The sequence below is a fragment of the Pollachius pollachius genome (genome assembly GCF_949987615.1).
Source record: "Pollachius pollachius genome assembly, chromosome: 2".
Classification (NCBI taxonomy): Eukaryota; Metazoa; Chordata; class Actinopteri; order Gadiformes; family Gadidae; genus Pollachius; species Pollachius pollachius.
Genome location: NC_136935.1, coordinates 7,925,011 through 7,937,350, shown reverse-complemented (window position 1 = coordinate 7,937,350; position 12,340 = coordinate 7,925,011). Strand labels below are relative to the sequence as shown.

The window sequence follows — 12,340 nt, the reverse complement described above, 5'->3', positions numbered from 1 at the left end:
ACGTCACATATTGACCTGACGTAACACCGTCGACGTGGCCGGAGGAATCCTCGCGATATGAAGCTCGGGGAAGATAGTAGAGTTCTGGACATAAATATGTTTAAATTAATCTAAACGTCTCTGTTAATAACGTGTAATGTAATGTACTCTTTCTAAAGCCCAGATTTTTAATTATGAATACATATAGGTATTATTTAGATGCACCAGTTGAAAATGTTTTTTTATCATGATATCATGCCCTGACATTTAAATAGTATGTTCCTGAAACACCGGAGCCTGCAGTTTCAGGCCCGCACTCCTAGGCCCGCAGGTCTAGGATCATCTTTTTTTATTTCTATTTTACACAAAGATGTACGTGAAGGACAGTTAATTCTTCCAGGGATGGCGTTGCAAATAACGTTTAACGTTTCAACCATAATGAAATGCTTATTTCAGCTGGCTAGATGGTAAAAGGCAGGTATAAATTGGGAAGAGATGGTTAGTGCGTCCTCCGATAGTACTATGAACCATCAGCAGGGGGCGCGCCGACTCCATCGCCCTCGCGAGAAGAGGCGTTTCTTCTCGCGAGGGCTCCGCTCCTCCCGTTCGTCTGGTGGTGACATTGATCAGCTGCCGACCATAAACATCCAATAACCAGTCACCCCTTCTCGATACCGGACGATTGATGACATCCAAGCCGAGAAAAACCAACAAACTAACACGGTAAGAAAAGGATTCGACCTAATCTCGCTCCCTAGCGCGTCATATTGAGGACGTTAGCGGGTTAGCCTAGCTGCCGATCACCATCGTGTCGCTCTCAGCCCAACTAGGGCTGTACTGGGGGAGAGATCCAGTCAACCAGGGCTGTACTGTGGGAGAGATCCAGTCAACCAGGGCTGTACTGGGAGAGAGATTCAGTCAACCAGGGCTTTGCTGTGAGACAGATTCAGTCAACCAGGGCTGTACTGGGAGAGAGATCCAGTAAACCAGGGCTGTACTGGGAGAGAATTCCAGTCAACCAGCGCTATACTGGGAGAGTATTCCAGTCAACCAGCGCTGTACTGGGAGAGAGATTCAGTCAACCAGGGCTGTACTGGGAGAGAGATTCAGTCCCACCAGGGCTGTACTGGGAGAGATTCAGTCTCACCAGGGCTGTACTGGGAGAGATTCAGTCCCACCAGGGCTGTACTGGGAGACTACTGCTGCTCAGTAGTTGTGGGCCAGTGAGTTCAGTAGTGGTAATCCAGTAGTGGTGGTCCAGTTGTGACTGGCCAGTGGGCCAAGTAGTAATGGGCCAGTGGGTGAACTAGTGGTGGGCCAGTAGGGGTGGGCCAGTGGGCCCAGTCCCCGGACACGCAGGTTCTGAATCGCAGCCCGAACGACACGTACACAGTAGTTGGGTGTCAGGGACGGGCCGGACCGGTAAACACATTTACGGGTCCGGTGACTACCGACCCCGTGAACACGTCTTCACAGGCCAGGTTAGTGTTTACCGGGCCCTTGGGGGTCTTTCCCGGTCCGCCACTGGTTCCCACTTCAAGAAAGCCGCTGTGTTTATCCCTGGACAAAAACAGCTCTGTTTAAAACTGGCAATAAGAGGTGGACTAAGGGGTCCCCAGCTGTAGACTACTTGCGCAATGCTCCTGGTGCGGTGGTGGAAACTGAGCCGATGACGTAACAGCGCTCCGTTGTTTCCAGATCGGTGAACCATAGCGAATCAAACCTCGATCTCACCGTTCGTAAGACAGACTTTTGGACCAGAGCTCTGTGGCGGTCATTGGAGATCATTTCAACCCGTTAGCCTTTGGTTTGGTGCATAAAGATCCGAAGGTATGACCTTGTTGTTTCCACCGTTCGCCATTTTCCGGCGATCTTTTGCTTCCCGGTAGAAAGCGTTTCTGTTTTGGTGTTTGTTTGTGTGTTTGTGTTTTGCGTGCCGAGATCTCCTCGAGTTATTCAACAGCTTATATATATGGGACGTTTTTATGCTGATCATGTTTTCGACGATCAGGCTTTCCTCCGTCGTATACAGAGAATGATGTTAGTTCTGGCTGAACACCTCTAGACATTAGTTTCGTACAATCTCTGGGTTTAATCCGCAGAAACGCCTCTGGATGATAGGTAGTTAGGGTCAGTCCTGTCATACGTGGTGTGCACAACAGAATCAATATGCAAGGTGTATACTGTACACTCAACTAATGCACATAAAGGTGATACTATTGTTGTGCTAATTTATGCAAAAATGCAACATGCATTTGTATGTGATATATAGTGAATATGTTGTATTATACTATTATAAAAAAAACGTGTGTGTGTATAGAAATACACAATCACAAGAAAATATTGCAAAACACAGTGCATCAGAAAAAAAAAGCTATCTCCATGAATGTAGAAGAGCATGTTGTTGCATGCAGAGAAGGGTAACTTTGCGTTTGCTCTATCAGCAGTATTCCCAGTATGTGTGGTTATCACCAAAATATCAGTGTATGATTGGAGGAACGAGGTCAGCAGGCGGTGTTGCCTCACCAAGATATATGCCATGGGTTCGCTGTCTCTTCCTCTGCTCACTGTTCTGCTCAAAGTGAGAATCAAGACTCATTTGTTCAGAGTTCACCTAGACTCTGCAAAGCTCCCCCAGACCTCTAACGCACGTATTACGGCCTTGCACTTAAAAATAGTACTTAGCATTGTGTGGCATCTTATCCTAGCTGTATCCTTGTTGTGTACGGGGAATGGGTTCAACTAGCGATTGTTAGTGCTTGTTGTTTCTCTTTCTTTTGAAAAACGTACTTATTATTAGCCCCACCGAGCTTAGGGTAGCTGACGCTAAGGAATGACCAGCAAACCCATACAACCGGTCCAGTGGCAATCCCCGGCAATCCCCCAGCTGGTCCCCGGCAGCCGGGGACCAGCTGTGGTGGTGTCTCTCTGTCCGTCCGTCCCTGTGGTGGTGTCTCTCTGTCCGTCCGTCCCTGTGGTGGTGTCTCTCTGTCCGTCCGTCTCTGTGGTGGTGTCTCTCTGTCCGTCCGTCCCTGTGGTGGTGTCTCTTTGGCCGTCTGTCCCTATGATGGTGTCTCTCTCTCCGTCCGTCCCTGTGGTGGTGTCTCTCTGTCTGCCAGTCCCTGTGGTGGTGTCTCTCTGTCCGTCTGTCCCTGTGGTGGTGTCTCTCTGTCTGCCAGTCCCTGTGGTGGTGTCTCTTTGGCCGTCTGTCCCTGTGGTGGTGTCTTTCTGTCTTCCAGTCCCTGCGGTTGTGTCTCTCTGTCCGTCCGTCCCTGTGGTGGTGTCTCTCTGTCCGTCCGTCCCTGTGGTGGTGTCTCTCTGTCCGTCTGTCCCTGTGGTGGTGTCTCTCTGTCCGTCTGTCCCTGTGGTGGGGTCTCTTTGGCCGTCTGTCCCTGTGGTGGTGTCTCTCTGTCCGTCCGTCCCTGTGGTGGTGTCTCTCTGTCTTCCAGTCCCTGTGGTGGTGTCTCTCTGTCCGTCCGTCCCTGTGGTGATGTCTCTCTGTCTTCCAGTCCCTGTGGTGGTGTCTCTCTGTCTTCCAGTCCCTGTGGTGGTGTCTCTCTGTCCGCCCTTCTCTAGACTGACCATCCACACAGAGGTCAACGCTATTATGTTCTTGTTCACCTTGACACGGGCAGCAGAGATGCGGCTGTCCTCCCTCGGCCTGCAGGACAGTCTCATGTGGCGTGTTGTTGGGCGTGTCCATCTTACCTTATCTCTAAAGCCCATGTGTGTGTATGTGGGGGGGGGGGTGGGATCTAGTGGAGGCCTAGGCAGTGTGTGGCCCCACCAGGGGTCTGTGGTGGGTCTGTCATGACCCTGACCTGTATGGGCTGATCTTAGGCCCCGGCTCAGAGGACAACAGAACCACCAGCCGGTCCTCAGACACTAAGCCGTCCCTGCTGCTGCGTCACCCCTCTGAATGAGCTGTCACGACCCCGTCATCCAATCATAAGCTCTTATTTACCCCACACCGGCGCACATAGTTATCAGTCTGTGCACGCAACATGTTCTGGATCACGATCGTTAAACTCCCTCAACTCTCTCGGTGTTATGGCCGGTTGGAGGGCTGGTGTACGGTGTCTAGTGATTTACTGCCTGTCTTGTTCTATACGGTGCTGTCACTGTGCTGTTGTGTACTGATAGTTTTACACCACACAGTCCCCGGTCAGTGCAGCTGAGTTGTAGCGTAAGCAGCAGACTTCTCTGTAAAGCGGAAGAAGTGTGTGTGTGTGTGTGTGTGCGTGTGCGTGCGACGCCTAACCAATCAGTGGTATCCTGACTGCTCTCTCTCTCTCTTCTCCCCCCCCCAGGATGTCCCCTGCGGAGGACGAGGGGCCCCCGGGGGCCCGGCAGTGCGAGGAGGCGCAGGCCCAGCTGGAGGAGGCCATCTCTGGGGTGATGAGAGCAGAGAGCCAGCTGAGAGACAACGGCAGAGAGGTGAGGACCTGCCTGGTCCAAGACCATAGGGACCTGGTCCGAGACCATAGGGACCTGCACGCCTGGTCTGAGACCTGTTAGGGACCTGGTCCAAGACCTGCACACCTGGTCTGAGACCTGTTAGGGACCTGCACACCTGGTCTGAGACCTATTAGGGACCTGGTCCAAGACCTGCACACCTGGTCTGAGACCTGTTAGGGACCTGGTCCAAGACCTGCACACCTGGTCTGAGACCTGTTAGGGACCTGCACACCTGGTCTGAGACCTGTTAGGGACCTGCACACCTGGTCTGAGACCTGTTAGGGACCTGCACACCTGGTCTGAGACCTGTCAGGGACCTGCACACCTGGTCTAGCAGCCAGAGGTATTGAGGTTAACTATACCAGGTCAAGACCATTACTATTTACTAGTGTATACCAGTCCCTTAGTACTAGTATAAACCACTCTGGTTCTCGTCTGATCAAACCTATTTCAGGGCACGGTGTCATGATGATGATGCCATCAGTGTGTGTGTTTTGCTCTTGGTGCTAAAAACAGCGATTTAAAGTTTCTCCACACAGCCTTCGTAGCTGTAGTCTGGGTGGCTTGTGTTTATGTATGTGTCAGCACCTTTTGTGTTAGTGCCTGTTTGTCTGACACCGGCGCTATATTTAGGTGTGTGTGTGTGTGTGTGTGCGCGCGCGTGTGTGTGTGCGCGTGTGTGTGTGCGCGTGCGGTTTTATCCATGATGCGGTGGGCTCACTTCCTGGCTGCAGCCGCGGTTCAGAGGGGAGGGTGATAGCTGTAGGGGGTCGGCACTGATCCGGAGGAGGTGGGTTGGTACCTGTGGGGGAAGCGGGGCTAGGGGAGGAGTCCTGGGGAGGAGAGGAGGAGACGGGGCAGGTTAAAAGGGGAGCACAGAGGAGTAGGGAGCATCAGACTGCAGGAGGAGCAGGGCCCAGGTGATGCGTCTTGTCGATCGGTCTATCAGGATATAGTCCAGCGTCGATCTACCGTGTTCTGGACTCCAGCGTATTCTACTGCAGTCGGTCCTCGGTCTACGTAGTCTACTGTAGTCTAGTCTACTGTAGTCTAGTCTACTTTGTTCTACTGTAGTCTACTCTGGGTCTCCCATTCCCAGCGCGGTCGGACTTCATCAAATACGGTCAGGATGCTGTGTGTGTGTGTGTGTGTGTGTGTGTGTGTGTGTGTGTGTGTGTGTGTGTGTGTGTGTGTGTGTGTGTGTGTGTGTGTGTGTGTGTGTGTGTGTGTGTGTGTGTGTGTGTGTGTGTGTGTGTGTGTGTGTCTCTCCTGTTCATTGGTTGGCTCTCTCCCTGTAGGTGCGCTGTGAGGTGCGCTCCTGTATGAGCCGGCAGCAGGAGTCCCTGCGGTGCCGTGAGGTCTGGCTGCTGGGGCAGATCGACCTGCTGGAGCAGCTGAAGGGCGACGCCCTGCACCACCAGCTGCACCACCTGCACTGGGTGAGGGGGGTGGGGGGTGGGCGGATTGACTGGATGTCTGTTGGCTGACTGACTGTTGCTGTTTGAAATAACTGGAATGATAACACATTATCATTCTTTCAACTCCTCCCGTCTGTCTATCTGTGTCTGTCTCTTCCTCTGTCTTCCTTTCCCTCTGTCTGCCTGTCCCTCTGTCTGCCTGTCTGTCTCCAGCTGAAGGGTCACTTTGACGTCATCGCTCATCAGATGGAGAACTCCGCCCCCAACCGTGACCTGGCCAATCAGCTCACCAGCTGTCTGGAGAAGTACGACTTACCAACGATACAAACAAGACCTTCATTCATTCATACATGCATGAATACACACGTATATGCAGACACGCCTCTTTCCCATCAGCTGTGCTGTAGGCTCTCCCAGTGGGTGCTCCCCACTTCTTGATGACACAACATCACTTCAAATACTTTAATTACTGCCTTGGGTCCATTCTAGTGTGTGTGTGTGTGTGCGCACATCAGTCTGTGTGTGTCTGAGTTGGTCCGTTCTACAGTATCGTGCTGAAGGCTGTGTACATCAGTGTGTGTACATCAGTTTGTGTGTATGTCTGAGTTGGTCTGTTCTATAGCATCATGCAGAAGGCTGTGTACATTAGTGTGTGGGTGGTTGTACATCAGTGTGTGTGTCTTGAGTTGGTCCGTTCTGTACCATCATGCTGAAGGCTGTGTACATCAGTGTGTGTGTACATCAGTGTGTGTGTCTGTGGGTGTACATCAGTGTGTGTGTACATCAGTGTGTGTGTCTGAGTTGCTCCGTTCTGTACCATCGTGCTGAAGGATGTGTTGGTTCCCCCCCGCTGTGTCCAGGCTCTCCTCTCTGAACCTGACCCCTGAGGAGACCCCTGACCTGGGCTTCACGGCCGACACCCGCTCCCTGAAACAAGCGCTCACCTCATTCGGTCGCATTGCCACACAGGTACGGCCAACCCCCCATCCCCCCTCAGGCAGGGCTCTGCAGCCCGGCGGTATCCAGCTGTGATCTGCTGAGCCCACGCGGCGGTCTGCTGTTCAGCCGTCGGACTCTGGACCCGCTGGCACCGGCAGTCTTTATAAGGAGGCTAATCACATAATCGGTTAACGGCGTCCATAAACACATCTCTCTCCAGGGGTTAATGAGGAGATCAGGAAACTGTTGGTGGTGTTGTGGTTCTGGCAAGGTCACATGTCTTACAGCCGGGCAGGACCGGACCTGAGTGAATCCGTTTGGCTGCACGTGTGTCTGCCTGCGTCCTCCTGAACTCTGACCCCTTTAGCAGCAACAACAAGCTAAGAGGAGAGGGGAGGAGCCTGTGAACCACTGGCACTGAAGTCAAGGGTTGAACAGTATCTCTGCTTATCTTCTACTGGTCTGCTGCCACATGTACAGATAGTTAGTGATTCAAAACGGATGGCGTTTCTAAAGTGACTGATTCAGAATGGATGGTGTTGCTATAGTTACTGATTAGCCTTCTTCCTGTTTCGTCAGCACCTGGATGAAGCACCTGCTTTTAGCTCCTCCCCCTGCCCCGCCCCCCAGAGCCAGAGAGCCTCCCTCATGCAGAGCTGTCCTGCAGCACCCAAAAAACAGGTACACACACACACCCCACACACACCTCACACCGCACACCTCACACACATCTCACACACACATACACACACACCTCACACACAGACAGCTCACAGACACGCACACCTCACACAAACCTCACACACACCTCACACAGGTACACACACCTCTAAAGAACGACCACATCACAGACTGGATCTGACCAGAACATGTCATCCTAACCCTCCAGAAGCTGGAAACCGGATCTCTGTCTAACTGGCTGCTGGGAAGCCGTCCAGTGACCAGCCCTCTGATTGGCTACGAGTCCAGCAAAAACCCCCAGGATTGGCTGGCGCCACAAAAGGAAGGGCAGGTGAGGTCACGTGACAGGAAGTCTTGGATGAGTTGATGTTCGTCCTCTGAGAGCTACAGAGGGCAAAAACACTGCAGGGCTTTAACTTTGAAAACTGGAATATTCCGCCACTCAAACTCCAGCTGCTGGCACAGAGCACAGCTACGAACAATTTATATAACATATTGATTAAATATTAAAATAAATATATTTAAATATAAAGTATACAAATCACACGAAGTGAATGCTTGTGAAGGAAAGTGATGACAGGGTGAAGAATTAACGTGTGTGTGTGTGTGTGTGTGTGTGTGTGTGTGTGTGTGTGTGTCTCTCAGCCCTCCTGTCCCCCGCCGGCCGTCTATGACGTGGGCGCGGCCTGGGGTCACCTGATGGACCTGGAGGCGTGGCTTCACCGCACGCCCGTCCCCCGGGAACGGACCAATAGCGGCGGCAGCACCTCTAGCTCCTCCTCCTCCTTCTCCATCGAGAAGATCGACGAGTCGGAGTTCAACATGGAGGAAATGGAGGAGGAGGAGGAGGAGGGGGCGGAGCTGGACGACTGGCTCATCACCCCCGCCGCCGCTGCCGCGGAGACGGACGGCGAGAGCTGGAAGCAGGCGTTCCGGCCCTTCCACGAGAGCTGGACCCCCAGCGAGTGGCTCCCCAAGCCCTGCTCCTCCTGCTGCCAGGCCTCCGCCGTCGCCGTGGAGATCGAGAACCTGGGCAAGCTGGTGTGCCTCAAGACCCCTAGCCCCACCCCCAGCCCCGCCCCCAGCCCCGCCTCTGGCCCCGCCCCCTCCACCCTGGAGGCGTGGCTGCAGGCGGTGGCGCCGGTGCAGACGGTGTGCCGGGCCAACGAGGCGTGCGGCAGCTACGCGGCGTGTGTGTGCGAGGAGAACTGCGGGCGCTCCGCCCTGAGCTCCTGGCTGCTCAGGCATGAGGGCCGCGACAAGAACGGCCTCCCGCTGGACAAGACACGCCCCAACCTGCACCCCGACAAGAACGCCCCGCCCCCCAAGGCCGCCCTCTACCACTCGGACCAGGAGCAGAAGGTAGGGAATGGAACTAAACTGGTCGCCATGACAACCTGACCATCTCCCAATTTAACCCTCCTTTACCATCTCTACCTTAACCATCTCCACGTCCTCCTTAACCACCACCACCTTAACCATCTCCCTGTCCTCCTTAACCATCGCCACCTTAACCACCTCCTCCTTAACCATCGCCACCTTAACCATCGCCACCTTAACCATCGCCACTTTAACCATCGCCCTCCTTAACCATCGCCCTCCTTAACATTTACATTTACATTTAGGGCATTTAGCAGACGCCTTTATCCAAAGCGACTTACAATAAGTGCATTTGTTACAATAAGTACATTTGTCATAAGAAGTGAAACAATATACCTTAACCATCGCCACCTTAACCAACTCCTCCTTAACCATCGCCACCTTAACCATCTCCTCCTTAACCATTGCCACCTTAACCAACTCCTCCTTAACCATCGCCACCTTAACTATCTCCTCCTTAACCATCTCCTCCTTAACCATCGCCCTCCTTAACCATCTCCTCCTTAACCATCGCCCTCCTTAACCTTCTCCTCAACCATCGCCACCTTAACCATCTCTACCTTAACCATCGCCACCTTAACCATCGCCTCCTTAACCATCGCCCTCCTTAACCATCGCCCTCCTTAACCATCTCTACCTTAACCATCTCCTCCTTAACCATCTCCTCCTTCCTTAGGCCCTGTTTACACGAGGACGCTTGCGGGTAAAAACGACAAAAGATTTTATCGGAAGTGCCTTTCGTTTAGACGGTGACGGCGTTTTTGGGGCTTAAAAACGCAAAAATCTGAAACCGCCCTCCAGAGTGGAAAACTTGAATACGCTCCGCCGTAGCATTTCCGTCTACACTGCCAAGACGCAAAACTCTGCTCAGATCTGCTCACGTCGCTTACGTGTTTACATCACATACATGCCCCAGTACAGGGAAATAAACAAACATGTTGGATTATTTCCATGCGTCGGACCGTCAAGCTGCTCTGGCAGCTCTGATAACCTTAAGGGAGTCTTTCCACGAAATGTACAGGATATGTACAGATAGTATTGCTGAACAGAGAAGGATCTGTAATTATGTTTTTGTTTTCGCGGCGCAGATAAGAGAAGAAGGAAGATTCTACACATGCGCTCAGACATGGTGGTGTTGTGTGATGGTGTATCACAGCACCACCTAGCCGCCTGACATGCATACCCAATCGAATTCTGCACACTGTTGCGTCACCGTATGCACACAGATTTCCTTCCAAAAACGCTCATCTGAACGCGGAATAAAAAGTGAAGACGCGACGCCACTTTTGCGTCTTCTGTTCAGACCGTCATCATGTAAACGTAGCCTTAAACATCACCCTCCTTAACCATCTCCAGCGTAACCATCTCCACCGTAACATCTCCACCATAGATGTTCCAGGCAGCACCTTATCTCCCCAGTGCGTGTGAGGCAGTGCTCTTTAGGTCTGCTCCTCTTTCACCTCCTGCTGACCCTGATCTCCTCCTCCTCCTCCTCCTGTTAGGTCCAGGCCATCCTGGAGGCCTGGCTCCACCCCAGCAAGAACTCCTCCTCCCTCTCCGCCGTGACTGCACCTGGGCAGGAGAAGCACACCTCCTTCTCCTCCTCCTCCACCACCACCTCCTCCACTACCACCTCCTCCTCGGCCCCCTGGGAGAGCCCCTTCCTGAGGGCCCAGAAGGCAGACTGCTGGTTGGTGGGGCCGGGGTCCGGGTCAAAGGGTCACCGGGACGAGAAGCAGAAGGAGGACCAGAAGGAGAACCAGGAGGAGAAGCAGAAGGAGGACCAGGAGGAGGCGCGCGCTGAGCCGCAGGAGGACAAGTGGCTGCTGAGGAAGAGGAGCCAGCAGGTGAGGGGATGAAGAGGGGGGCCTGGCGTAAACCTCACTGTGTGAGCAGGGTGGTTGTGAGGGATTCCCCAGTGTTGTGGCTGATGGTAACCATGGTAACGTGTGTGTGTGTGTGTGTAGGAGCGCCTGGCCCTGCCCACTGTCTGCGACCTGTTCTCCTGCCTGAAGCTGGGAGGGGAGAAGGACAAGTGGCTCCACAAGGCTCCCGTACAGGTAACCAGGGCGACGCCACACACTACAGTAAGGCCCCTTTACGGGGTAACCACGGCACCGCCAGTAGGTTGGTCTTGTGTGGTGGTCTGATGAGTTGTGGTTTCTCTTGCAGCTGTGAATCCCGGTGCCTCTCGTATCTTAGGAACCTCCCACTCGCTGCTGCTGAGCGCACAGCCGGCCCCTCCCCCCCCTGGACGGACACCCAGCACAGCCAATCAGAGTCCATGCGCCGTCCTCCACCTCTTCTGCTTTTAAAGAGCTTTTAGTTTGTAGGAAACGTGTATTCTGAATTTGATTTTATTTCGATGTCTTATTTGACACCTTTGCAGACCAGTGGTTTGATTCTATAATATTCTTTATAAATATTACATGTATGAGTATCGCCTCTGTTGTCTAGGAAACAATCATAACCACTCAAAACATATTCAACTTTTAACATTTTATTTTATTGGCTTTTATTTGACCAGCTTAATTAAGATAGAGTTGTATCCAACGCCCAGCGTTTCAACCTCTGCCCCGACCCTCCCCCACCTGCACAACAACATTAACCTCCGCCCCAGACCGACATTCGTGTTTCAGAATGAAACTAGTTCAAGGTGACAGGAAGTCCCCCCCCCCCCACTTCATCAGCCAGGCCCCGCCCCCATGGGGTACAATGGGATTTGGCAAATTCTATTTTTTCATGCCCTTATTTTGGCGGGACAGCACCGCCACTACACCACTTCCTCCTGAGGGCCTTCTGAGGCAGCGGGACACCGCTGCCTTCGCCTGATTGGTGAACCTCTGCGTGGGCACCGCCCTGACAGCTATAATCTACTCTATCTCTTCTAATGGACTGCTCTGCCTAGCGCTGCTCAATAAACTATCACTCACTTTAAGGCATGCTCTGTCTCGTCCTTCCTCAGCTGAGCTTCGTTAATCTGACAGCGAGACTAGTGTCAACAGTTGATTTCAATATTGATCCTGGTCTGCTGACGGGTGACCGGCGCAGCGAGTTGAAACCGGTCTAATGCGGTTCCTCCACGGAGAAAACCACCGAACGAGAGATGCAACATTTTATTTACTCAGTTGGAAATGCCACGCAATCTCACGAACTCACACACACACACCATGAACACACACATGAGCACACACATGAACACTGACATACATATGAACACACACCATGAACACACGCACCATGAACACACAACATGAACACACACACACACATGAACACACAGGTCTTGTTTGTCAGGTTGTTTGTTGTATAAAAACATTGCATAGAATACATATTGGTCAGTAACACATGGTTTGAGTTAAGGGGTCCACGTCCAGTAGAAACAAGTTCCATTCCAGGTTTTTACAGCAACCGTGTGACCTCACTCTTTAGGGTCTAGCCAGATCTGCCATTAGTGAAGCGTTCTCTGGGCTGGGTGGAAGACC

General features: G+C 52.6%; 1 protein-coding gene across 2 annotated transcripts; it reads left to right on the top strand.

Moving 5' to 3' along the window:
- The first annotated feature begins 562 nt into the window (after positions 1 to 562).
- On the top strand, positions 563 to 11,793 carry ncoa4 (nuclear receptor coactivator 4). 2 transcript variants are annotated; one of them, XM_079729647.1, is made up of 11 exons: positions 563 to 702; positions 4,290 to 4,416; positions 5,736 to 5,876; positions 6,069 to 6,160; positions 6,716 to 6,824; positions 7,374 to 7,475; positions 7,684 to 7,806; positions 8,121 to 8,837; positions 10,358 to 10,702; positions 10,823 to 10,915; positions 11,028 to 11,793. In XM_079729647.1, the coding sequence occupies exons 1-11, from the start codon at positions 665 to 667 to the stop codon at positions 11,031 to 11,033; spliced, it is 1,893 nt and encodes a 630-aa protein (XP_079585773.1). In that variant the 5' UTR covers positions 563 to 664; the 3' UTR covers positions 11,034 to 11,793. The 2 variants fall into 2 exon arrangements, with proteins under 2 accessions (XP_079585773.1, XP_079585774.1); XM_079729648.1 differs by lacking the exon at positions 563 to 702 and adding an exon at positions 1,667 to 1,809.
- Positions 11,794 to 12,340: the final 547 nt, after the last annotated feature.

Bases quoted from the DNA above. Each gene is read 5' to 3' on its own strand.
- ncoa4 (XM_079729647.1), top strand. From the start codon at position 665: ATGACATCCAAGCCGAGAAAAACCAACAAACTAACACG. The intron at 6,825-7,373 runs GTACGGCCAACC...CTGTTTCGTCAG, and splicing joins TCGGTCGCATTGCCACACAG to CACCTGGATGAAGCACCTGC. The intron at 8,838-10,357 runs GTAGGGAATGGA...TCCTCCTGTTAG, and splicing joins ACTCGGACCAGGAGCAGAAG to GTCCAGGCCATCCTGGAGGC.